The sequence below is a fragment of the Camelus bactrianus genome, chromosome 16, assembly GCF_048773025.1.
Source record: "Camelus bactrianus isolate YW-2024 breed Bactrian camel chromosome 16, ASM4877302v1, whole genome shotgun sequence".
In the NCBI taxonomy this organism is placed as follows: Eukaryota; Metazoa; Chordata; class Mammalia; order Artiodactyla; family Camelidae; genus Camelus; species Camelus bactrianus.
In genome coordinates this window covers 15,050,061-15,078,044 of record NC_133554.1, presented here as the reverse complement: position 1 = coordinate 15,078,044, position 27,984 = coordinate 15,050,061, and the positions used below count along the sequence as shown (strand labels likewise).

Here is a 27,984-nt window from a genome sequence, read left to right as displayed (position 1 = left end):
CAATTATGGTATCAGCCTATTTTTATTTTTTTTAAATGTTTTTTTAACTTGCATGTAAAACATCTGAAAAAACTGCAGATTGCTCTGGAGAATAGGCATACTTTTATTTTTTAATTTCTTAAAGTTGTATTAGAATACAACCTAATTAATTTTTGTGACTTACAACTTAAGACAAAAACAGTATGGTCAAAGGAAAGTTATCAAGATGAGAAAAGTCTAAATTGGCTAGTAAGAGTGACGATAAAGTGAAGATTGGATGGTATGAACATTTCAAAAATAGAATTACAGATTTTATTGATTAACAAGATAAAGGGGTACAAACTTTTAAATTACAACTAACAGAACAGTGGCCATTAATAAAATAACAAAAATCAGTAGGTATTCTGGAAACATTCAGTTTGGAAGGCAGCTATGCTCACCACTATACCACCAACGCTACACAGCTGGAAACACTCAGTTTTGAATATTCAGGTAGAGATTTCTATTGGATATGTGGATCTAGGTTTAGTGGAATAAGTTATGTTTGGGAATCATCCCCCATGAGGCAATATATGAAGCTTGGGAAATAAATGAACACATAAAGAAGTGCATAGAAAACAATTTTAAGGGAGATGAGGGTAAGAACAAAAGTTTAGAAGGTAACTTGTGAAGGAAGTCAGAGGGAAAACAGTACATTCTAGTCTTTTTTTCCAGATTGAAAGCAAAACCACTTTAACACCAGTAGCTTGCTATGACCTCTTTGTGATACTACCATTTTTCAACCTTACCAATCAACATCACATCCCAGAGCCACCCCATGACAGAAACTTCCTCAGTATTAACTGCCTGAGTACTGAAGAAAAATAGGTTACTGAGGTGTGACTTATTTCTCTGTAATTTAAAAAAGAGGGGAACATTCTGTTCTCAAAATATTCAAAATAGGCAGGACAATTTTAACTAAAGCTACTTTCCCAAACCTGCTTGTTAGGTATTATAAGTTTGCTAATAACATAACAAAAAAAATTTTTTTTATTTTCTAAAAGTATAGTTCTAGAACCTACAGAACTAACATTTTATACAATTTTCCTAGTCTTTTCAATAACTTGTTTTTATTACATATATGGAAATACTGAAGGATTACTAAATATCAAATCCTAACACTTTAACATCTCATTGTGCTTCCATCCATCCTGACACATACCAGTTAAGTGAGTTGCTCAGCACCATACAGCTAGAATTTAAAACCAGCTATTTACAGCTGAGGTATGACTTCAAACTCAATCTTAACTACAAAACTATAGAGCTTCCCCTCTCACCCACTTAGCATTTCCCAGAACATTAACAGTAATAATTTATTGGCAACTTGACCCCCTAGTGGATAGATATACTATGATTTACTTTCCTATTTACTTGCCATTAGGTTTTTTTCCCTAACAAATAGGGAAATTCACACACACAAAACTGGCAAGTAGCAGTTGCCAGTGATCCTCTCATTTCAGTTTCTTACCTTTCATATAGAATAAACAATTACAGTAATGTAGAGGCAAAAGGAGAACAAAGGTAGTATTGAAATACAACACAGACAGTCTAAAACAGCATTTGAAAGCAGCACTCATGCTGCCAAACATTAGCAAGCAGAAGGAACAGGACAAAAAGAAACACAAGTGAGGCTGTCACAGAAAAGCCAGCTTCTTACCAAAGTTAGGTTTTGTGGGAGATTGTAAGTCACATATTAGCAGCCTCACTGATAATGTGACCACATCTGTGATCAAAATTTTCAATAATAAAATTATATACACATATAATGTATAATATAATACAAATATGTTTCTATCCTTTAATTTCCAAAGCATGCTCATTTACACTTGACTGACTGACTGACAGTACATACTCTTTTACAATAGGCCAGGACATCTGTGTCATCCCGATTGTATAAAAACAGATACAAAATAGTGTTGAGTTCCTTGCCTGAAACTACAGGACTAAGTGTATGTGCATATATTTTTTAAGTCCTTTATTTCCATTCCATCCTTTGACTGAACTTTATTAATATAATGTCTGTCCTTCTTGTATTCCCTTATCTTGTGAAAGGCATCACTATCCAGTCACCCAAGTCAAATCACCTTTGCCATCCCCCCACCACTAGTCACCAAGTGCTAACAAGTCATCTTCCCAAATGTCTCTGGAATTGATCCCTTCTCTGTCAGAGTCCTCTTTTGCAAGTCCATTTCTTCATAAGCCTGGCATGTAAGCTTTTAATTGCTCTGCCGCAGTTTTCTCTTCTTCAGTCAATGGTAACAGCTAGAAAAAAAATGACAAAATCTTTATTTCAAAAACCTCTAAAGATTGTTAAATTAATTTAGTTAACTTCTGCTTTGTCATACAAATAAATGTTTACATAAGCTTATACTATGTATGTAATCACAAATTTAGGAAAGCAAGGAAAATACATATTGGCTATCTATATCCAAGGTTCTTTGGTGTTTGAGCTTCCAAAGAATTTACAATTAAATTGAAAAAACAAGACCAAGAAATCAAACAATTTAAAGATTGTAATTTAAAAGAACCACGGAAGTCACATTTGAACACCATATTCTAAAAGCATTTTTTTGTTTGTTTGGGGTGGGTAATTAGATTTATTTATTTAGTGGAAGTACTGGGGATTGAACCCAGGACCTTGTGCACATTAAGCCACTGAGCTATACACTCCTAAAAGCATTATGAAAAATAAGTGTGAACAAAAATTTTATCGATACGCAGAGTTTTCTCATCCCAGGGTTATGTCAGCAATGAGGAAACTCTAATTTCATACTTCCAGACTTTCCCCTCTCACATGTTATTTGGGTTACAAACCCATTCCTAAACCAATGTTAAAGGAAAATCCATTTCCTTTGCCAAACAGGCACACCCCTGAAGCTGAGGATAGCACCAACTTTACCTCAGGCATGAGGCTGTGAGGAATGGCACACATCTCAAGAAAGTCAGTAATCTGTTAAGCAGGAAGGGAGAACAGATGCTGAGAAAACAACCAGCGAACAGAATCCGCAAAAGCACGTAAGAGGAAAAGCAAACGGAAGAAAGAAGACAAAGTTGTAAGGGACTTTCACAGAGCACCAACAAACAGGCTAGCTGAAACAAAGGATTAGTGGGGAAATGATAGGAGGTACAATCTGAAGAATCACTCAAATAGTTACAAATCTGCCTAATTATATAGGTCATCTCTAGAGAAGGTGCCAAGTCTGGAACACCCCAGACCTACAGAATCAGAATCTCTAGGGCATTGCTTTCCCATAGAACTTTCTATGATGCTGGAAATGTTCTGTATCTACAGTGTCCAATTGGTAGAAGAAGGACTGAATTTTTTATTTTACTTCATTACTTCTCATTTTAATTTACATAGCCACATGTGGCTACTGGTTCCAGCTGATCTGGCTGATCAAGCCAACATTTGTTCAAAATGTTCACGTGGATAAAATGAAAAACAATCATATGCCTTACTGCAATGCAAATAGTTACAGAATTTCCCTCTTCTATCTCAAAAACAGGAAATGGTATTATTCTGGCAAGATTCTGCTTTCCATGAATCCATGTTTCTCTTTGTGATCACAGTGTAAGAGATTTCAGACCATCTGTTTAATAAACCTTCACAGAGTTTTCCCAGGAATTAACTAATCTAAAATATATAGAAATTTTTCTTTTTTAACACCAATGTTTCAGAGCATTGATGGAATACCACACACATTCTATTTTTAATGCCTTTTTAATTTTCTTTTTACTGCTGTGTTTTTGTTTTGGGTATTGTTTTGCTATTTTGTATTTGGAACAAGTTTAGCTCTTTTTTTCCTTTTGATGGTCACCTATATAATTAAGTATATTTAAACCTCAATGTCTTAATATCAACTAAGAAGATCAAGAAATTTATATATTACCCCCTTCCACCTCCTTTCTGTTCTCATCTCTCTATTTATTTTTAATATGAATTCAAATATATTTTCTACCTTTTCAAATGAAAAGCCACTTACCTTGATAAAAATTAAAGCAAGATAGTAACTGAACAGTTTAACTTCTGTTGTTTATAGACAAAGCACCATTTGCCCCAAGTAGACATCCCTTCCATGTTCCTCATGTTCCCAAAATAATTTTAAAAGTCCTTTTGGTTATTTTAGAAAATTTTAGAAGCCTCAGCTCAATCTAGCCTTTGGCTTTCTTAACTATTCTCACAGTTCTGTCCCTATAACTAATATACCTCTGTTTATACCTGGAATCCTTTATATGTCCTTTAAACTCTGGGCTCATAGAACTGTTTTTGGTTATACAGCTCTCTTCAGATGCTATCCTCTTTTCTCCTACATTTCAATCATAACAATTTTCTGTGAACTTTCTATTACTATCTCATTTTTTAACTGATAGGTACAAGACCCACCATATCTAACATTTCCCAACTTGGCTAAAGTTGATTCTAAAATATGATCTCCTTTTTCAAGGTTTATAACCTACCTTTCAGTCATTTCTCCTTATTTGTCATTATCTGACCCAAAATGAAAAACTCCCTTAGCTTTCTACTTTTTTTTATAATTATTGCTCATTTCAGATACTTTGTTTTGGTATTTCTCAATTCTATCATTATTTTATTATTAGTTACCTTTTTTCTAAGAGTGGCCAATAGAGCTATTTGACTAAATTAATGGCAAGTAAATATGAATTAAATATTTTATTTTTAAATGGAATTATAATGAACATACATATTATATTAGTTTCAGGTATATAACTTAGTAATTCAATATTTTTAAACATTATGAAATGATCACCACAATAGATCAAATTCCCCTCTGTCACCATACTAAGTTGTTACAATGTTATTGACTATATTCCCTAGCTCATTTCAGATACTTTTAACTAAATGAAGACCTTCATAGATATTCAGATTATGGAAATCCCCTATCACTATCATAACTATTTTTCTGTACCACTCTGTAATCTCAGAAATATGCCATCTATTTATTGTATCCAATGGAGACAATTTTAGTAAATATTCAAAAAATCTAGTGAACATTCAAAAAATATTCAATTTGTTCACTCACCCAAATTTGTGCTTCAATAAATTTATGGATTTCTCTACATAGGATGTTGATATGTACATCCAGAACTACTCTTAATCTCTCTTCAAGACTTGTTTCCTTAGAAGAAGTTCATGCTTCTACTGTTAGGCTCTGATCACATATGATGAAGAATATGTGACTTGATTTTATTTATAGAAAGTTATCACATACATACCTTTTTTCGCATTTTATTTACTAGCATGTGACACCACCCTTTGCTTATTACCTACTGTCTCTACCCTCTGTCCCTTTTTTAATTGCACTCCCCTCCTCCAGTGTTCATCTCCCCATGACAAAACAGATACACTTAAGGTATCATTTTATAATTTTAACCAGGCATTGTTCTCTTTTCCTCCATTGGCAATATAAAGGATTCTTGATCAAATTGACCTGTGTAATCACCGTTTGAGATTTACTCTTGCTACCAGCCAATAATTGAAGTATCTTAAATCATAATTTAATTCAGACTTTGCAAATACCATGTATGCTGCCCCTAGTGGCATGACCAGGTCAGTCAGATAGCCTTTCCATGCCCAGACACAGGTCCTTAAAACAGCACTCTAAGCAGCTATTATCAGTCGATGGGGTTAGCACCAGAGATGAAAACCTATTGGCCATCTTTTGTCCAGATAATTAAGTCCTACTCTATTCCATCTACATTAGGCTATCTTTTCTTTCAAAAGCCCCCAACTTGGCCTTAATAGTAAATAAAAATGCTAATAAACCCTTCAATTGACTGTTCAAGATCTTAGTGCCTCGGTCAGCAACACATATTCTTTTTTTCCACTCAAACATATCTGAGGGTTTTACACCTCAGTGATAGAGGGTCACAATTATAAAGATTCTTACACTATATGAGAAGGGGAGGCAGAGTGGAGGAAGAGAATGAACGTCAGGCTTACCCAAGCCCACCAACTCAACTGAAGGAAAAGAGAACTAAAATAAATAAATAAACGTCACTGGGATAGATGCTTTCTAGATTCTCAATCTCACTAGTTCTTACAGGAATCGGCAGAACTGGTAGATTTTAATAAGTAGTATGTTTTCTCTTCTGCCATGGCTACAGAATCCAAGACAGCATACCTCTTCATTAACCAAGTCAAGTCCACATGCTTATTTTAAAATAAAAGGAGATAAGAGCTTGAGAGAATCAAGAAAATCTCATTTTGATCAACAGCTCAAACTGACTGTTGAATTTCAAAATGAGAGTTACTGGGGATTTATCTTCCAAGTGACACTCAGAATTAAAACTCTACAACTGCAACAGGTCAAATGAAAGCATTACCTCCAGGTCTGTATGCTTTTGTAGTTCTTGTAGCAAGGCCATAGTCTTATTGAAAGTAGCACAAATGCGGCTCTTAGTCTCTTTCTGCTCGACAGCAATTGGTTTAAAGCGTGCATGCAAAGTCTGATATCGAGACTTTATTGCTGACAATTCCTTTAACAGTGTAACTGGATTTTTCTATATCAGGAAAAAAAATCAATATATATTAATTCATGGAAAGGAAAAAGTTTCTTTTGAGAATTAATATACAACACATTCCATTGTCCATTTAATAGAACATTGTATTTAATTATGCAATTATGTGACAGAGGATGAGGATGAGAGGAGGGGAAGAAAGAAGTATAAGACCTATATCCTATTCTCAAGGAATTAAAAGCCCAAGTACAGAAATAACCACCCCAGTCCCCGACTCACACTCACAAAATAGCAATGTTAAATAGCAAATAAAGTCACACTAGATACATAACATTTGGTACATAGTTCACAATAATTAATTATACAATACTTCTAAAATGCAATTCTAAATGTTATTCAGAAGATTAAAGGAACTACTTTGATTTGTTCTTAAAGAATAAGACAACTTGAAACCACTTATAAAATTCTTAAACATACTGTCACGGGGCTTAAGCATATATATATGCCAATTCATTCACCTCAATATACAAAATTCATGCCAACTCAAGCAACTATATTTATAAATTACATTCATTTTTCAAATTCATTTTGGAATATAAATAACCACTATTCCATAAAAGACATTTCAACTGGGTCCTTTCTGCCACTTGAAAATTCTTTTCATTCCCTGATGGTTTGTTAGCAAACCCTCCAAAACTAATTATTTCAAACTTTCTTCCACTCCCTCCAGTTCCCACCCACTCCTTCTTGGCACAAGATCTCACCCCAACTACTTTACGAAGGAGACAGAAACCATCTAGGGAATTTCTATTCCTCTGCCTTTTCAACTGAAAATGAAAACATCTATGGACATTCTGACCCTTACTCAGCCCCTAACACTACCACTATTACTGTTGCTTCCTCCATATATCCTCAAGAACCTTAAATTTCCTATATTTCAATAACCTCATAGCTCCCTGTATACAGACCTCAAATATATATAGATCTTCCCTATACTGAGGGTAAAATTAACTCATCTCTTGATTCCGTTGCCACTTTTTGCACTCCATTTGCCAACAACCTTCTAGATTCTATAATAATATACTTCTTCAGGTGCCAAGTTATTTTAAATCATCAAAAAGTCAGACCTGCCCTATAGCATATAATTTTGACATGCACCCCTCTTCTTGCCTCTCCTTATTCCCTTCTTGTACTAATCTTCTTAAAATGGACTCTTGATTTCCAGAAAATGATGCTATCTTGGTTATGTTCCTACCCTTCAAATATCTCTTTCATGGACCCTAACTCATGGCTGTGGGTAGAGGCTCATTTCTCTACTCCCCTCTTCCTTGGAGCTTTTTCGTTAAGCTTTTGATGATGGAAATGGTAAATAAAGATGATTCTAACAGGATGAATTAGACCCAAAAAATCTAACTAAGTTAAACGACTGTTGAAATAGTTCTCCAGTGATCAAGACCTATGATACAAGCAGTAGGAGTAGGAAGAGGACAGAAGACAGACTCCGTGAAAAAAGTTAAGAAAACTTAGTGGTATGTGCAAAAATATAACAGATGACACCAGCTGTATAGTCTGGTAGATAGAGGAATAGTGTGTATTAAGATGCCTTTTGTGGTATCTACTCAGTAAGATCCCAATGACACTGAGACCTGTCCCTTCACCCTTCACTTCTTATCACGTTTCTAGATGTTCTAAGAGATTGCCAGTAAAAAAACAAAAAACAAATAAACTGGAAAATGCAGTCAAAAATATCCAAAAAAGTAGGGGGGAAATATACAAAAATGAAAATAGTTAAGAGAAGATAAGAAAAATAGAAAATAGATCCAAAGGTTCAATATCTCACTACTGGGAAAGGCCATAAAAGAGGATTTCTTTTTTTTATAAATATACAGGTGAGAAAATTTATAAGACTTTAGACTTACATGTTTTCAGATTTAAAGAACCCCACCAAGTGACAGCACAATTAATGCAAAGACCTATCCTATAATCATAAAATAACTATAAAATTTCACAGCATAGATAATATATTCTGAAAGTTCCAAGACAGAGTGTGATGCAGGGGTGTGTGTGGTTTTGTTTTTGTTTTGTTTTGTTTTATTTTTTGCAGGGTAGGGGGTGTGTATAAAATAAAGGAAGACACACAAAGGATCAGGCATTAGAATGGCATCTATTTCTCAACAAGAACCTTGGAAACTAGAAAACTACAAAGCAATGATAAATTTAAGAGAAAATAATCTCCAATTAAACCATCCATCAACTAAAGGATTAAATTTAGGGTTAAATAAAGACATTTTCAAATATTTTATGTCTCAAAAAGTTAATATTCTGTGCACTATTGCTCAGGAAGCTTCTAAAGGATCTGTTTTACCCAGTCAAGGAAATAAACCAAGAAACAGTGATAAAAACTAAGGGAGAAAAACAAAGAGAATTACCCAAAATATGGTAAAGAAGGCCCAGAAACACAGCTGTGGAGCAGGAGGATAGAGAGCATCAGAAGGGATGTGGAAGACAATGAAACTTATCAATGAAATGTGATATGTCTGACACTGTTGACAAGAGTTTTAGAGCTCTGTTAGAAAAGTCTAAAGCTGAATTAATAACAAATGCATAGAAAAACTAAGCAAATTGAAGGAGAAAAAGGAAAACAATTATTAGCTCCAGAAAAACAAGTTGTACAAGATGGGTAAAGCAAACAAGTATATTATATGACTTAGATAAAAGCAATATTTGCAGAGTCATAATTGCTATGGTCTGCATGTGTCCCAGCAAAATTCATCTGTTGAAACGTAATCCCCAAGGTGATGGAATTAGGAGGTGGGACCTTTGAGAGACTTCTTGGGAGCCACTGTGTTCTTTTATTAGTGTTTATAAACTGTGCTGCATTTTATTTAATTTTGTGCCTATAACATTTCAATTAATATTAGGGTTTTATTTATTATAAGTGGGTGATCACTTTTAAGAGCTCGCAAGAATATGCAAAAAGTGCTCTGGTAATGATAGTGTTAGTGATAAGAAAAAAGAAAAGCCAACATGAAAGCAAAAAACTCAACTCAGTTAGGTGTTTTGAAAGAAACAAAAAGAAACATACCATTAGTTGTGTTACTAAATTTAAAAGAATCTAAAGAGAAAACGCTCATGAAATAAAATTATCTTTCTGGAATAAATACAGGTGATAATCATGCTAATTGGAGCCTGTAGTTTATTGTATCTTTATGAATATTCTATTTTTAAATGTTCACTTTTATGCAGAATTACTGACAGTCTCCAAATCATGAGGACAGTACAGCTAAATAAAATTATATGCACGTATGTGGATGTGAGTTTACACGCACACCCCCCCACCGACACTGGTTGGTGCATAGTAATGTTCAATGAATGTTCACTACCACCATGTAGAGGTATTAGAAGTTAGTGCTAATAGATGTTTCCTTTCCTGTTCCTTGATACACATATAATCATTAGGACTAATGTCAGTGAAATCTACAAAGACTAAGTTCATGGTTTTCTTCCCAAGTGTAACACACACAAAAAAGGGAGTTACCAGATAAGTAATTACAGGTATTTTAAAAGTTAAAGTTCAAAGGTTGACAAAGAATTATCACATGATTCCGCAAGTCCATTTCTGGGTATTTATACAAAGAATTGAAACACAAGGACTCCAACAGATCTATGTACACCAAAGTACATAGCAGCATTACTAATAATATCCAAAAGATGGAAACAATTCAAGTGTCTACAGACAGATGAATGGATGAACAAAATGTGGTATATACACACAATGGAGTATCATTCAGCCTTAAAAAGGAAGGAAATTCTGACACATGCCATGCCATGGATGAACTCTAAGGACATTATGCTAAGTGAAATAACCCAGTCACAAAAGGACAAATATTGTATAAGTCCCCTATATGAGGTATACCTAGAGTAGTCAAGTTCATAGAAGGTAGAATGGTAGTTGCCAGGGGTTGGGGAAGAATGGGGAGTTATCATTTACTGGGTGCAGTTTCAATTTGAAAAGACGAAAAAGTTTTGGAGATGGATAGTGGTGATAGACTATGATGTGAATGTACTTAATACCACTGAACAGTCCACTTACAAATGGTTAAAGTGGTGAACTTTATCTTGTAAATTTTATCAAACTTAAAAAAAAAATCAGGGGAGGGTATAGCTCAGTGGTAGAGTATATGCTTCACAAGGTCCTGGGCTCAATCCTCAGTACCTCCATTTAAAAAAAAAACAAACCAAATCCTAAGTATGTAATAAGATGGTACAACCACTTTGGAAAACAATTTGGCAGTTCCTCAAAATATTAAATATAGTTACCATGTGGCCAGCAATTCCACTGTTAAGTATATATCCAAGAGAAATGAAAGCAAATACCCACACAAAAACTTGTACATGAATGTATATAGTAATATTATCATAATAGCCAAAAGGAGAAAATAACCAAATGGTCTATTAATTGATGAGTAAATAAGAAAATGTGGTACAGCCATATAATGAAACATTATTCAGCTATAAAAAGGAATGAAGTGCTAACTCATGCTGCAACCTGGATGAACCTTTAAAACATGCTAAGTGAAAGAAACCAGACATAAAAGGCCACAAATTATATGATACGTTCAGACAGCAAAATCTGTACAGTTTATAGAGCTAGAAAGTAGATTAGAGGTTGGTAGGAGCTGGCCAGGGGCGGGGAAGGAGGTGTTAATGTGAAGTGACTGTTAGTGGGTTTCTTTCTGAGGTGATGCAAATATTCAAATATTTATTATGGTGATGGCTGCACAACTCTGTGAATACAATGAAGACCACTGAATTGTATACTTAAAAGAGTGAATTTTATGGTATGAGAACTATGGTTAAATAAAGCTGTTTTTAAAAAAAAAGTTGTAACAACAAGGACCTAACCTATAATGGAAAAGAATCTGAAAAAGAATATATGTCGATGTAGATGTATAACTGAATCACTTTGCTGTACACCTGAAATTAACAAACACTGTAAATCAACACTTCAATAAAAATAAATTTAAAAAATAAACTATATATTTAAAAAAAGGTTGTAGAAGAGAAAAATAATTGGAAATGGAACAAAGACAAGAGATGGGAGGTGGAAGAAAAGTGGAAGCCCCGTATGAAATGTCTTCCACATAGTACTTGATAGATACTGACTCAGATGAGGGATTTGGCCAGTCATTAGATGGTACCACTGGACCAGAATTGGCTGGCTGTTCTTCAGTCACAAAGAAAAGAGGAAAAGACAGTCAAGTCAGTTAAGGAGCTAGAACAGTTCAAACTATACTCCCACAGAATCCTGGCATTCCATGAAATAAACAGTAAAAACTGAACGTTTACAATGCTTTCCCATTTCATATAAAATGTTACTTTAATTTGCACTTCCACCCAATCTCCCCGAACTGTATAAAATTTTTTGAAAGACACTAAAATATGATATTTCTTGTCTGCTGGCACAATTATTTATGTGGTAAATTAATGTTAACAGACAATGTTTAAAAATTGTTTGCTTTTGTCTATAAAGGCATGTGTACATGTAGTTATAATTTTATGGCATGTAAACAGTTAATATTTTAATATTTCTAATCAACCTAAACTTAGAATAACTAAGTATGTAATTTTATGTAAAAATCATAGTTCATATAACAAATCTAATAGTAAATCATCTTCCTGAGAGAATATTATAACTTCTAAGATTTCTCCCCTCTTAACCACTGCCTTAGAGGTATTTATAGTCTCTCCCAGAATTTCAGAGGCTTCCATAGTGGTTTATGCCTCTGGATTCAATGATTCTTATTTACAGGTTTTAAAAAAAAATGTAACCACAAGTTTCCTTGACTATGGGTATAATCTCTCCAGTGTTCTGACTAAGCTTCCAACACAAAAAGATTCCATAAATTTAATAGTTAATAATGTAATTGTCATAATTAACTATTAGAAATACTATCAGTGAGGGAGGGAAATAGCTCAGTGGCAAAGCACATGTTTAGCATTCAAGAGGTCCTAGGTTCAATCCCCAGTACCTCCATTTAAAAAAAAAGAAAAGAATAAGAAAGGAAATACTATCAGAAAATCTTTTATAAAATATTCTCTTAAAAAGACATTTAAATTGGCACAACATTGTAAACTGACTATGAAAAAAAAAGACCAAAAAAAGAGACATTTTACTTTGCAGATTACCTTGCCTGCTGAATCAGGATGATTAGTCTTGATTTCATATTCCAGCCTGTATTGAATGTAATCCAGATCAGAGTCAGCTTTCTGGAACTAAAGATCAGCACATAGCATTATTTTGTGAACCAAAAGACACATTAATAAATAAATGCTGTAACTGTTCTTTCTTTTCTCTTTATGTTTTTTAGTACTTTAATAATGTGACATACACTCATTTTGAAAATATGGAAATAGAAAACTATATAAAACCTCCATCATCCTTAATACCCATGCTCTATTTAGAACAATGGCTTCAAGAATTCCCTTGGGTTACTGACAGTCATCAGCAGGTGTTTGTCTACCCCTAATAGGAAATGTGATTTCATGTTAAAACAGAGAACAAATTTATTTTCAGGGATAATCACGCTGTTAACATTATCTGCAACCTCTTAACCAAAGAACTACAAATATGTGCCACACAGACCAAAGTTAGAGGGCTTAAAGATTCATAAAATACACAAGAAAAGCTACATACAGTACAGGAGTAGCAGTCTGAATAAATCCAATTTTTTGAACCTGGGTGCTAACATGGGACCTTGATCTGCAGTAAACTTCTAAGGAAGGAAAAAGGGGAAAACTGCCACAGGCCATAAAATATGTGTGTGTACATATAGAAAAGGTGGGGAAGATATATATCTCTGAACGTGAAATAATCTACAAATTATTCTTAATTTTTGGAATTTCTACATCTTTTACATGATCTTAAAGCACGTACTGTCTTGAATTTATGGTCCTTTGAGTTTACTATGAAAGTGATAAAAGAAATTTTCACATATTGAGGTATGGAGAAGTCATTCTGGCTTATCCATAAGTTAACTTGAATTTTATGCTACTAACTAAAACAGCCTGTTTGTGGTTTCTCAAACATACATTGTACATCTGCTTTAATTATTAAAGAAAAGGGCACACTGACCAGAAGTAAAGAATGGCCATGTTAAAAATAAAGATCAAATGAAATGCCAATACTGGTATTCCTTTGATGTTAAGACTCCCTTCCCAGGTGCTAAGGCCATTCTGTATGTGTGCATGCTCATCTGTTTTGTTTTTTGTTTTTTTTTTTTTTTTTGAAACCTTGAAGAAATGTATCCCTGTCTTGTTTAACGTTCTTTGTTCTGACAAGATATAAAACAGTGCTTGTCCAGAGCAGTTTCTCAGAGCAATCTGGTAAGCGGATTTCTGGGCTAGTGCTCAATATGCCTCAAATAAAACTCTTGTCTATTCTTATTATTGAATTGTTTATTGATTATTTTCATCAACAAAGGGCAGAACATGATTTCCTCATGGATGGTCTCCCATTTCTAGCCCCCAGCTGAGGAAACTGCTTTGGGGAGAAAGTCCAGACCTTTCTATCAACTTAAGTTCTGGACCAAATATTGCTTCTTGAAAATTTGAAGCCTTAATGGAAAGAATAAAAACCTACAAGAGTAGTTAAAAGTAGTTCTCAGGTCTAATGAGAAGTGGTGTTATTTTTATTTTACAAAAAGTAAACCAAGGGTTCTACTTTGGAATGTAAAGCAAGACAAAATGGCTCTCAGAAGTTAAAATGCTTCTAAGGTCAGAGGCTGTCATTATTGAACAGAATTTCAGAAAGAGATAAAACTAAAGGTTTCATCACTAATAATTTCTCTCATCATTGGCATAAATTTAAATGCAAACTTGGCAATTTAACAAAATTCTCTTAATAACCAAAAGCTTTTGGAGTAGAAATAGAAGATAAGAGAAAGTCAATCTTTGTTTTTAAAAATTTTCCAAGAATCAGTATTTGATTTGCATCTCTAACAGCAAAAAAGTTGCTGTGAGCCAGAAAAACAAACGCAGAAGTTCTTTGTTTAAAATTATGTGTAAAATGTTTTCTACAACTGGAGGCATTTCATTTGTCTTATATACTTAGGTTAGCTGCCATGATTACTCAATAATTAGACTTCTTTAAACATACTAATAATTACTATATATGTATATGTGTATATATAAAGAAATTCCTGTTGGCCTCATTTCCCATTATTAGAATATACTCAGGTATTATCTTTTCCTTTATATTAAAAAAGTACACTAACCTATACAGCATGTGGATGGAGAGTATGGGGATCGGACAGGGGAAAGGGTAAATCAAATTAAGCAAAGGCACTAAGTATTCAAGACCTGATTTGTTTTAATCATTGAAATAGACCACAATTCTGTGACTTTATATATAATTGAAGGCCTTGTATAACATTCTAAAGCATAATTTTAAATAAAAGTATTTAAAACATATTAAGTTACCAGAAAATTGTTAGGATTATGGTATTTGTTGCTCCAGGGTTACCTTAAAACAGAATCTCTATTCTAGGAGCCTTTAACTTGCTTATAAAACAGATACTCTTAAGCCTACACATTTTTTAACTTGATATTTTGGTTCTGCTTAAATTTAACTAGCATAATCCCACAGTCCATTTAACAATGTCTTCTCTTCAAGAGAGTGGTTTCAGCTATGGCTTCCTGTAATACTTGGGGGTCCACAATGTATTAAAATCACCAAATCGTACCAATAAGTGGTTCCTGCTTTTAAGTAATTTACATTTCAATAAGATACTAAAGAGTGTGCTTCCAATCAATGATATGATGGACCTAGCTAAATTTTCAGGAATTTTTGCAAGCCAATTGTTAAACACAGGCACCACTAAAAATTAAATCATATAAATTTATAATTAAATTATTAAAAAGAAATATATATACAAAAACCATAACTTCCTAGTTATTTACTATATTTTACTCTTATCTATGTTCTTGTGGTCTATCATATCTATATAGTAGAAATATATCACATGCTACTATTGCATTTCTTTTCAACTTCATCTTCAGTAACATCATGCTAAGTAGCTTGAAATTATTTAGGATGGAAATACACCAGGAAAAGTGGCAAATGCTAAAATTCAGGACTCCTCACTTTCTCCCCACAGCTGCATTTATATGTATATCACTGCCTTCAAAAGACTTTTTTTTTTTAATTCCCATTCAACTTGTAATTACTATGCCCACACTTCTATTTGGAAAATATTTCAGAGAACAAATAGAATTTTAAACAGACTTTAAAAGACAGGGGGTGGGGGAAATAGGGAGTTACTGCTTAATGTATGCAGAGTTTTAGTTTGGAAAGATCAAGTTCTGGGAGATGGACGGTGGTGATGGTTGCACACCAACGTGAGTGTACTTAATACTGCTGAGCTGTATACATTTGAAATGGTTAAAATGATACATTTTATGTAATGTAACTGCAATTTTTTAAAAAAATTTAAAAGACATGAAAAACAGCTTGAGAGTAGAACGTCATTCTCCTTGAAGAAGTGAACAGAACATTTTATGATAATACATAGAGAGAAGTATTTACTTATTAGTGAAGTCAGTGGGCTAGGGAATAAGCAGGGGACCAAAAAGGAAAATAGGTGCCTATGCAATGTTGAGAAACAGAAAAATAATCAAAATTCTCTGATCTGAATCCTTCATTTTATAAATGAAGAAACAGTCTAAGTGACTTCCCTTTAATTCTATTTTCATTACTCTGTTTTTAATGTAGTTAGACCAAAGTTATACATGACATTACAGGCAATAAGAGTTACATAGACGGCGGGAAAATGTAAAGACTTTACTTAACATTAAATTTAAATAGTTTTTTTTTTAATGTTAAACCTACTATCTCTGCAGTTAGTCCATTAAAAAAATTCCCTCTGAATACAACCTGGTAAATATGGTACAAAAAAAAGAAGAAAATAAGAGGATTAAGATGTGTTGTAAGAGTTGTAGCCCTGGTATCACTAACCAGCTTTGTGGCCTCCATTATCTTTCATTTCTCTGGGTCCCTCCTATTAAACGAGAGAGTTGGAAACCTAAGTCCCATTCAACACTAAAATTCTATTATTTCATTATACTACAAGTAAACCAAAGTTTAGTTTATCAAAATGTTAAAATTTAGAAAAGTTGTTTCCTCCTTCTAATAAGTTAAAATTTGACATTTGAGTTTCAGATTTTAATATTTATATTGAAAACTAGCTTCTGCTATTTGTTTTCTTCCTAGACAAAAAAGACTGTTGCTCCAGTTTCAGCTACATCATTTCTGTAACCTGCCCATCGTTCTTCCCAAACACCAAAACCCTATAAGCAATATTGCACTACTCAGAGCTATTTACACAGCAGAGACAATATCGATAGGGTTCTAGGATCTGGTGATGAACAGGAAATTTTTTAATTACATGGAGGAAATTTACTGACCAATTATGATAGTCTCCAAACCTCATTCATGTCTAGTTAAAAGAGCAAAAGATTGATCAATTTCATTCATAACCCTCAGTTATAAATTACCCTCTTGGAAGCCTTGTAATCAGTGAGGTTGTTGTTTAATCAACTTTGGCTACCTATTATTATTTTTTAGGCACATTATTATCTAAATATTTTTAGAATATTTAAAATAAAACTAGTAAAGTTTTAAAGCCCAAGACATTCATATTTCATATTCACAGTTTTCTTCTAAATTGGTAATAGACACAAATGGGAAGTTTTATATCAATCCTAAGAGTGGTTAATAAAATACACAACTTAGCTGGGAAAAGTCCATAGAAATCAATGTTAATGCCCCAAACACAGCCAAATTACATTCTGCCAATTGGACATCCTTGGAAGCAGACTGGGACTATAAGGAAGATACTGAAAAAAAGGGAAAAGGAATAGTTCAGGAAATAATTTTGAGTTTACAGAGCATGCTACATATTTCATAAACATGTAACATTCTGTTATACTAGTTTTCATCATGACCAGCTTAAGGCTTAAGGTAAAAGGCACACTATTACATACCACTCAACTATTAAGCAAGCAACTATTAAGCAAGGAGAAAAGACTATAACTGCAGTCCAGTTTAAAAACACTTCTTTACAAACCCATAGATTCTCACTGTCACTAAAATGGTTCCATTCAAAAGGACCAGGGCTTTTAAAGGTTCAAACACATCCTCTTGTAAGAAAGCCTGTCTCAATAGCATCAAAACACAGGGAAGAGATGGCGGGAAATATGGCAGTCTTGCCAATGGCAAGAGGAGTTGGTAGAGATATGTTCTGGAGTCAGTAGCTAGGCTTAAAAATACATTTTCCATAGAAACAATGTTTTAAGGGAGAATTAGGTATCTTAACACTCCAAGACTTAGGTAGCTATATTATCAACCAAAGAATCTACTTAAAGCACCCCTCTTCTTACATTCTCCTCTCTCCAATGCAGATTTAGAAACACCTTTATCTAAAATAGACAAACAACAAGGTGCTACTGTATAGTACAGGGAACTATATTTAATACCTTGTAATAGCCTATGATGAAAAAGAATGAAAAGGACTATATATAACTGAATCACTATGCTGTATACCAGAAATTAACACAACATTGTGAACTGACTATATGTCAATAAAAACAAACAAATAAATAAATGAGATGGAATGCCAGCAACAATATCTCTGGAACGAAAAATTACATGAATAAATAAATAAGTTCACATCAAAAAGGAAACACCTTTATTTACTCACATTTAATTTGTTCATGGCTATGGCTTACAGTTTCATGTATTATAATCATTTGTTTGCATGGTAGTGTCACCACTTGATTTCAAGTTTCTGGCTGGCAACAGCCTTGTCATTTCACCTTGATATTCCTAGTTTTTAACATAGAGCCTAATGCTCAATGACAAGAGGAAATAGATTAAAGAACATTTATTCATTTGAAAGAACAGCCTGGAACCCAGCCCCACTTATAGCTTATTTTAAGAAAAAATATTTCTAGTTCTAAACAAGTTGAGGGTCACCTCTAATGCCTACACAGTCACAACTGGTTTTTAGTATATATCTGCTAGAGAACTGACTATTACCCACTCTCTTCCAGATAGAACAAACGCAAGTCTATGCTAGTCTGAAATACATACGCAGTGACATGTACAAGCACCCGGTTACAGACATGTTAATTCAGGCAAATAGTAACACCAAAGCAGAAGAAAGTGTGAAGTTTCAGGTTCATCAGTTCCTAATCTGCAGGCATTTATGGAACAATTATGAGGGTAGTACACATGAGCCCTGTCTGTGAAAGACTGATTTTATCAGTTAAAGTAGTCTAACTGATAAGCCTTTTTAAAGCTTTCAGGATCCTAGGTTATTTGTATTAACTGTGCTACGGACTACAGGGACAGATTTTCATAATACATAGAATGAACCTGGGTTAGAAAAAGTTAAAGATATACCCACCATTTGACACAACATTGTAAAATGATTATAAATCAATAAAAAATGTTAAAAAAAAAAAAAAAAGATATACCCACCAAAAAAATCTAAAATATACAACATAGTCTCAATAGTCATGGAACTGTAGGGTTTTTTCCCCTCTTTTTGCATATCTGCCTTCTGATTAAGTTACAGTGGGTATGTATTACATGTCTAATAACTATTTGAAGCAATTTTTTAAAAAATGTAAGTCCATTCTGTACTAAGTCACTCTTCACTTAAAGATCATTAGGGTTTCCCAATGCCTTCAGAATTCCAACTCTTAGTATGATTCTCCACAAGATGACATTAACATTCTCTCCACTGAAGCTTCACATTTTATACAACCAAAATGAATTTCATTGTCTTTTTTAAAAGTCACCCATCTCTAATGGCACCTGGCAAACAGCATCCTCTCAAATATTATATAGTTTAATATATAGAATAATACTGTGTAAAAGGTTCTAGTATTGTGTAATATGTGTATATAAAATAGTCATGATAAACTGTCTTCAGAGTACAAAGTTAGAATATCATCTAATATGACACAACAGCTACATTCCTAAGTTGCAGGACATAATTAGAATAGTGAGCATACTTGAAACAAATTATCTTGAGGGAATACATTTTTGGCAGCAATTCTTGCTTACACAGATACTTAAAAGGATATAAGATTAATGATGTTTCATCACTTAATTTCCAATCATTTCAGCCTCTGAATAGCAGATATCCCACGATCCAGGGCAAGGATCTACAAATTGCTCTTAACAGTTGGCAGTTTTATCTATGTACATTATTCTGGTGAGATGGAGCTCCTTTAAGGATCTATAACCCAAAGAAAAAAATTAAAAACTGTCGCTTTAAGGGAAATGTATCTTCTGTCTTACTGTCAATGACAAAGTAACAAAGTAGACTGCCAAATAAACTGAACCTCTGAACTCCTACAGGTGGAGAGAGAAAACTGGAAAGTACAGTACCAAGAGACAATCTTTGTCATTCAAAAAAAAAAAAAAAAAAAGCTTTGAAACCCAAATGATAAGCACATTCTAGCGTATAAAAAGCAGAAACTGTCCCTTCCCTTTTAGAGCTTCTCTGAATTTATAAGAAAAACTGTAAGTTAGGCCTCAGGGAATAATATGAAGATTAAATGTCTGAGCAGGAAGTATCTAGGAAAGATTTTTAAACCATTATAGCCAGTAGTGCTGAGTCATTCTGAATCTATACTAGGAGATAAAGTCACTTCTGTTATTTATGCTATCCTATACCAAACAAATAGCCAATAATGAGTCGAGAACACAAAAATCAATATGACTTAATCAGAAGTCACTAAATTTCCCTATATTCGACCCAAAACCTTAATTGGATATTTATATGGAGAATTTTCTTTTTAATTTAGGAACACAGGTTCATGATTACTACCGAACATGCATATTTAAAATAATTTAAAATGTTTAGGGATGGAATAAAGGAAAAGTGTGGTGGATGTTCTCAACTTAATAGCTAAAAATGATTTTACTAGTTCTTCATCCAACCCTCCTGTTCCCTATCTCAACACTGTACTGAACCATCTGCAGTTCCCCTTACTTGTACAATACCTCTCTTCTCTGGACTTCTACTTACACTGGTTCCTCTGCCTGGAACACTTCCTATTTCCTTCAGTGGCTAATCCCTACTCATTCTTTCAGTCTCAAATTATATCTCACCTCTAACAAGGAACCTTCCACAGGTTAGGTGCCTCTTTCCAACGTACCCTCCACAACACCTGGTATTTACTTGTCCCATCATGGCGTCTGTCCCAATGTATTTATCTGTGTCTCCTACTTAAGTTCCTTAATATCTTTAGCCTCTAGTACCAGCTTGTCCTGTACTAGTAGAAACACTTACTGAGTGAAGTACTGTCATCTAAAATTGGGGAAATTAAGGGGGGAGGGATAAATTAGGAGTTTGGGATTAACAGATACACACTATTACATATAAAACAGATAACAAAGACCTACTGTATAGCGGAGGGAACTATATTCAGTGTCTCATAATAACCTATAATGGAAAAGAATCTGAAATATATATATGTATTAAATCAACTATATTTCAATTAAAAAAATAAAGTTAAATAAATAAAACTGGGGAAATTAAGAGAGGAGAGGATGAATTTTTAAAAGTCACTACAACTCTCACATTTCCTAACCAAAAAAATTGTTCTGAAAAGCTAAATTTATTTTACAGTGACTAATCACTACGTGAAAACCTTAGTAAAAACTGAGATTATTTCTTCATTTATAAAAGAACAAAAACACTGAATCAAAAAATCAAGGACTGACTTATTCAAACATTTAAAATGTTATATATTAAAATAAGTTAGAAGTATAACCTTTTAAAATCTAATTGAGAATAAATTTTATTTATCTGGGATATTCCTAACAGTGAAACTCTGTAATGTTTGACTAAGAACGGTAAATTATTTTTTGTTTGCTTTAAAACTTTTACCTTGCTCCAAGAAAGAAGAAAATTTCTCACTTGATTTTAAATGAGCTCATATGGATGACTTTTCATACCCTATTCTTAAAACTGAAGATATGTTCAAACCAAAATATAGTCCAAGACAGAAGAAATATTCCCTTTCCTCATCAACTGATAAATTTTTAAATTCTTTTTTATTAATACATAATCTTTTACCCCCCAAAATTTTATACTCAGATAGAAAGAAAATCCAATGATATCTAAAAAGAAATTTTATTGTTATCAATTCACTATTTCAGAGAAAAGAAATGAGGTCCTCAAATAAGGCAGTTTTGTCTCTTAGTCCCTCCCCATGTAATGTCCTACGTTGTTAAAAAAAAACACAAAATTCTACCCACTGCTCTAACAGCCCACTACGGATAGTGAGAAATTAAAAGCCAAAGAGGAAAACAGCCACAGTTGAGGCCAGGTGGAGATTAACTTAGAAAGAGACTTTACATAGAAAATTTGGAATAAAGTGGCTTTATGATGAGCAATCACATTCTTCATTCCTTACAAATGATGTCTTTGAACCCATTCCTAACATCTCAGGTTTCTTTCTTCCCTGATATCTATTCTCCCAGTCATCTTTTAAGGATATTTGCTTAACAAATAGCTTACTTTTTTCTGAAATTCAATGCATTTAGAACACATGTTGTAATAGTTCTTGCTCTACTTTTAAGATACAGAGCACCAAAAGAAATCACACTAAGCAGGTAATTAAAAAATTATAAGACCTATAAACTGAAAACTGCAAAACACTGTTGAAAATTTTAAAGACCTAATAAATGGAGAGATAATGTTCATGTACCACAAGACTCAATATTGCTAAGATGTCAACTCTCCCCAAATTGTTCAGATTCAACATAACCAAAATCCCAGGCTTTTTTGTAGGAAAAAAAGAAAGTGACCAAAAAAACTATTTGGAAATGCAAAACAGTTTCAAAGTTTTAGAAAACAAGAGCAATGGGTGAGGCCTTACACTAGATGATTTCAAGGCTTACTAACAAAAATTAACAAAAAGGACTGAGATCTAAATGTAAAAACTAAAACTATAAATCTTCCAAAAGAAAACATTTGTGACCTCGAGTTAAGCAAAGATTTCTTAGATAGAACACAGAAAACTTAAACCATAGAATAACATGTATAAATTGGACTTAATCAAAAATTTTTAAGTGAGAAGGCAAATAACATAAAAAATTAAAGGAATCATAGTGTAATAATAAAAAGAACTCAATTTGAAAATATGCAAAAGATTTTAACAGATGTTCACTAAAGCAGATATACCAACTGCAAATGAGCACATGCAAAGATGTTCAATATCATTAGCCATTAAGGAAATGCAAATTGAAACTATGAGATACCACTAAACACCTATTAGAATGGCTAAAATGAAGACTGACAATAATCCTAAGTGTTGGTGAGGATTCATAGAAGCTGGAACCCTAACACATAGCTTTGGAAAAGATTTCAGCAGCTTCTTATAAGATCAAGTATACTTTTTTATAATGCTACCCAAGAGAAAAGAAGGCATTATGTCCACAAAAAGACTTGTACTACATGGTTTATAACAACTTTATTCATAATAGGCAAAATCTGGGGGAAAAAACCCAAAGTCCATAATCTGGTGAATAGATGAACAGTTTGTGATACTCATTACAATAGAATACTACTCATCAATAAAAATAATCCAACTACTAATACATATAACAACATGGGAGAATCTCAAAAGCATTATGCTAAGTGCAAGAAGCCAGACACAAAAGACTGTAAGCTCTGTGTATAGATTCCATTCATATGAACTTCTAGAAAAGATAAAACTAGAGATCAGTGGTTGCCAGAGACTTTGGAAGGAGGTTGACTGCAAAGAGTCATAAGGGACCTTTTGAAAGTGACAGAAATGTTCTGTATCATGACTATGGTGTAGGTTAGATGACTGTACACATTTGTCAAAACCCATGAAATTCTACAACTAAAATCGTTGAGTTTTACAGTATGTATATTATATCTCAAACTGATTAAAAAAAAACAAGTCATGGATAAACCCTTTATTATATCTCATAATTACAAAAAGAACTTTAAAACACATTAAGTTTTAAAACACATTAAGTTTTAAAACACATTCTTAAGTTTTAAATTCAAGCCTTTACTATACAATACACAAAATTGACACCAATTAAGATTTCAGGCACATTACCACAGGAAATATACAGCAGAGACTGTTTTCATCACTTACTAATTCATCTTCACACTCAGTTAAATAAAAACTGAGATTTGCCAGAATCTATCCAAATCTATAACAGAAACAAGCAAATGACAAAGTACTGATCTTTTAGAGAAGCCACAACAACTTTAGCTATAAAATGTATTCTTTCTAGTGTTTCATATTGCATTACAGCGGTGAAGTTTTAATTAGTTAAAACTTTTTTTTTTCAAATTATGATTTTCTAAAACATACACTTTTGGTAATAAAATTATACAGTTTTCGGCAACAAAGGTTGTGGTAAATTACTCACAGGCACTGAAGAATGACGTAAGGCAAGAATCAAAATTCTGGTGTATATTCTGCTTTCAGATGCTTTGACAATACTATTGCACTGCTAGCTGTAAAGTACAGTAGTGCAATAAAGTCAGAGCATTCGTTAGCAGTAATAGGTAGGAAAGAAACACAAAAGCATCTTGCATCAGTTGAAGCTTCAGTGAGAAAAAAATTTTAAAAAGGGTTGCCACTTTGGACATAAGACATCCAAAACCTAAGAACATTTATATCAGTGTTAAAAAAAAGAATAGGATTTAAAGATCAAAGTGATACTGTTTTTTGATGACTAAAGAATGGTTATTATCCAAAATGAAATATGTATAGATGTAGAAAGGAATTTTGTAAATGGCATTAAGTTTTATAAGTTATTAACATGGATATTGTTAAGACCTTAGGACTGGTATTAACAAAACAGGTTATAATTACTACTAAGGCAAACTTGTGAAAATATTTCTCTTCTGCTGAGATGTGTTGGTTAGCTCCTCCATAGCAATTGATTAGCTGCCATATGAAACAAGCCTTTTGAGAAAGATTATCAAAGAAAACAAATGAAAAGTAAAATAAGGAGTTTCCCAATTTCTATAAGCCCATTCTATTTCTCTGGAATCTAAACTATATTACAAAAAGCACTTACCATCTTATCTGCAGAGTTTACAGAGTTCCAGGGAATCAATATGTCCTAAAGAGGACACCATTAGCCCTACCTAACTGAATACTATGGAAGGGGATTTTAAAATTTCAGTTAACCCCTAAAACATCTTAAATATAGGAGGAAGTCATCTCCATTTCCTTCAAATGCAGAAAAATCAAGGAGAAAATAATAATGGGAGGAGATTAAGAATCAAGTTTCCTTGGATTTAATCCAATTAACACCCTAAGCTTTTAACTGGTGAGAAACCATTATAAAGTCAAATGTCAACCCAGAAATAGAAATAGTAAACAGTATTATAGTATCATATTGCAGTATCTTTGGTGCACAATCACTAGCGGCACCACAAAAGGACACTAAAAAATACCAATAATAAGTGAAGGGAAAAAAGTTAGAGAACAAAGATCACCCCAAAATGAATGAGCTTATTCCTCCATTAATAATGTTGATTGATGCAAAAACACTTCCCATTTCTTTCACCAGTCTTTCTTTAAATATCCAGTTCAGCTATGTGGTTGGATTGAGCCTAATAAGAAATGAACTCAAATTCAGGTCAGCTGGAACATGAATGTCTTGACCGCAAATCCTAGGCCACATAACTCAGATATTAGAGTATTTCAACTCTGCTAGCCAAGTATCAGGTTTTAAAGACAAGTATTTAAAACAAATGTTTAATTTTTCTGAATTGGAAGTTAATACATACAAGAAAAAATGATTTTTTTTTAAATTAAGAGGATCAGGCTATTTGTCTACAAAATTAAGATAAATTCTTTAGTTTCAAAGTTAATTATATGCATTTTATTTCACTTATTAAATATCTAACATGGGTTCCTCAACAAATTCTTTATTTGAGTAATATAAAACCCAAAATCAGAGGATTGCACAGGAGGTCATTTACCTTTGGAATCTTAGAAAACAAACCAATTCACAGATATAGTATTTTTTCCTAAAGGCACATGGCAAATCTAAAGATAAGATGCACTGTCTTATACCATCCAACCAATACAAAGCAGTAATAATAAAACTTTAATAATAGTTCAAAAACAATTTTTAAATACTAATGATTATAGAAACAAACTAATTTGAAGGGTGGGGGGCGGGAAGCTATGACTAGGTTACTTGCAGGGAATTTAAGAAGACCACCTTCTTCGCTCTCTCTTAAATAGAATTTTTAAAAACTATTCCATCATTCGAACATTTAAAAGTTTAAGAGTCTGCTTACATCATAATTTTCCAAAACTGACTTTTTTCAAGATGTACAGGTAATTGTTTGCCGTGTAAAATAAAATGTGTTCAATCTAGAAAATGTCCTGTGAGACTCTAATGCCAAGTCCAGAAAAGGCTTACTTAATTGGTACCTTAAAATTAAAAGCCAACTTGTAGGGGGGGGAAAACTATTAAAAACAGAATTAGTATCATTTAGCATCTTACAATTAGGCAGAACCATCCATCTGGAAGGAGGAATTCAGAATGAGGGAGAACAACAAGATATTAACTATGTCAGCTGATAGAATCAAACTACAATACTTAACACGTTGGTTCTTTTTCTTTCTTCTTTTTTTGGAAATATAGTTAATAAGAACAAAACTTAGAACTAAAAGTTCATTATTACAGCTTTGGAAAGCTGCAAAAAAAATTCTTCCTTTTCTGCAGTCTTTTCTTGCCTTCCCAATCCCCACACACACCCCCTACAAAGAAAATTAAAATTCAAAACATTAGAAGCAACTGAAAGCTTTCAAGTCGATTTTGTATATAAGAGGCACTACAATGTATTAATACATTAGAAGAAAATAGTAAGATATTTCAAGGTCTCACATTTTATGAGGTGAGAATGGTATTCAGTTTCTTCCAGAATCACTACATATTGCAGATACTAGAGAGACTCACGGTTCAGCTTGGAGAGATGAAGAAAAAAGATTTTGGCTTTTATACTTAATCTTGTAATTTAACAACAACAAAAAAAGGATAGGAACTTAATGATGGGTGGGTCCTCCAAATTCCACATTTTAAAGGAAGCCAGCCCAAGCCAAACACTGGTAATACTGAGGGTAAAGGACTGAAGATAGGACAAGGGAACTAAGAAAAGAAAAAAGCGCGGGCGATCAAGCCAGTAGTCTAGAGATGGAAAGGAGAAAATAAGACAAGCGAGGGAAGGATCCACAGAAAACGAGGACAGCCCTCCAGTTTAGCGCCCTCGAGCAGGCCAAGCAACAGCGGGAGTCCTTTCCAATTATTCGCCCCCGCCCTCTACTTTCACAGTGAATGAAACTAGGCAACTCCAGAGCAGGGGTGCCTTCCACGTCTCAGTCCAGCCCGCGCTACAGGAAAGGAGCTCGAGGTTCAGATCCCCATGGCTCACACCTCTCCCTCACCGAAGGACTGCCACCTTCGGGCCAAAGAGAAACTGGTCTAGGGGCTTCCTTGGCTGCTAGGAAGTTGTGCACGCAACTCTAGCAACCTTTCTCAGACTTTCTTAGCCAGCCTTGGAGACTGTGAGCGGTTCAACCCCAAAGGGATTTCTCTCCGCCCCTCTCAGTTTATTCCCCACCCTACCCTCCATCCCTCTTTCTCGGAGCGTGAACGACCTCTCCCCTTCTTGGGACGCTTAGTGACCATTCCAGTCACGTCTTTTGATGGAAATACACGGAACGCCGCCTACATCAGCCACAGCTCCTTGAGGGGTGGAAAGGTGAGGGCAAGCTGCAAGGAATTCCAAAGGCCCCGCACCCTAAGCATCTCCCGCCATTTCCCTCACGAGTTTCCCGGATGTAACCCCTTCCCCTGCGGCGGTTAAAAGAGACCAGGCGGCGGCGACTCCCTTTGGTGCAGGAGGAGGAAGCTCGAGTTTGGTCCAGCCTCCACCGCCCAGGGTTTCCGGCGACTCCAAATTGTGTTCCACCTTGGAGGCTATCGGGGAAAAATAAACTACCCAGTAGATCTCCTTCTCTTTACACTCACCATCAGTTCCAGCTTATCGACCTCCGCCTCCATGTTGAATAGTTGACATTCCTCAGACCGCGGCGGCGCTTAAGCCGCAAACCGTACTAGCACTGAGGGTCCCTATTGGACAGCTGTCACTCAACCTTTAGCACTCATTGGTCCCTCCGCTTCACCGGCTCCCGCCCATTGGCGTCTGGGAAACGCCCCTCCGCATGAAACACCTTTTCCAGTTGGGCAAGGACACAAAACGCCACAGGAGGATTGGCTGCTGTACACTTTTTTTTCCCCATTGGCTGCACCCTCATCTCTACTTTCCATTTCACAGTTGGAGTTCAACAGAGAAGAGCTTGCGATTGGTGCAGTCGGAAGAAGAGCCAACC

At 34.1% G+C, this 27,984-nt stretch overlaps 1 protein-coding gene across 2 annotated transcripts; it reads right to left on the bottom strand.

The window, feature by feature from the left end:
* Positions 1-85: 85 nt before the first annotated feature.
* SKA2 (spindle and kinetochore associated complex subunit 2) lies at positions 86-27,770 on the bottom strand. Of its 2 annotated transcripts, XM_074342712.1 has the most exons (5): positions 27,623-27,670; positions 17,344-17,394; positions 12,688-12,774; positions 6,364-6,540; positions 86-2,280 (listed from the first exon to the last, which is right to left on the bottom strand). In XM_074342712.1, exons 1-5 carry the CDS (start codon positions 27,653-27,655, stop codon positions 2,212-2,214), a joined length of 417 nt encoding a protein of 138 aa, XP_074198813.1. In that variant the 5' UTR covers positions 27,656-27,670; the 3' UTR covers positions 86-2,211. The 2 variants fall into 2 exon arrangements, with proteins under 2 accessions (XP_074198813.1, XP_010949340.1); XM_010951038.3 differs by lacking the exon at positions 17,344-17,394 and having other exon boundaries at positions 27,623-27,770.
* Positions 27,771-27,984: the final 214 nt, after the last annotated feature.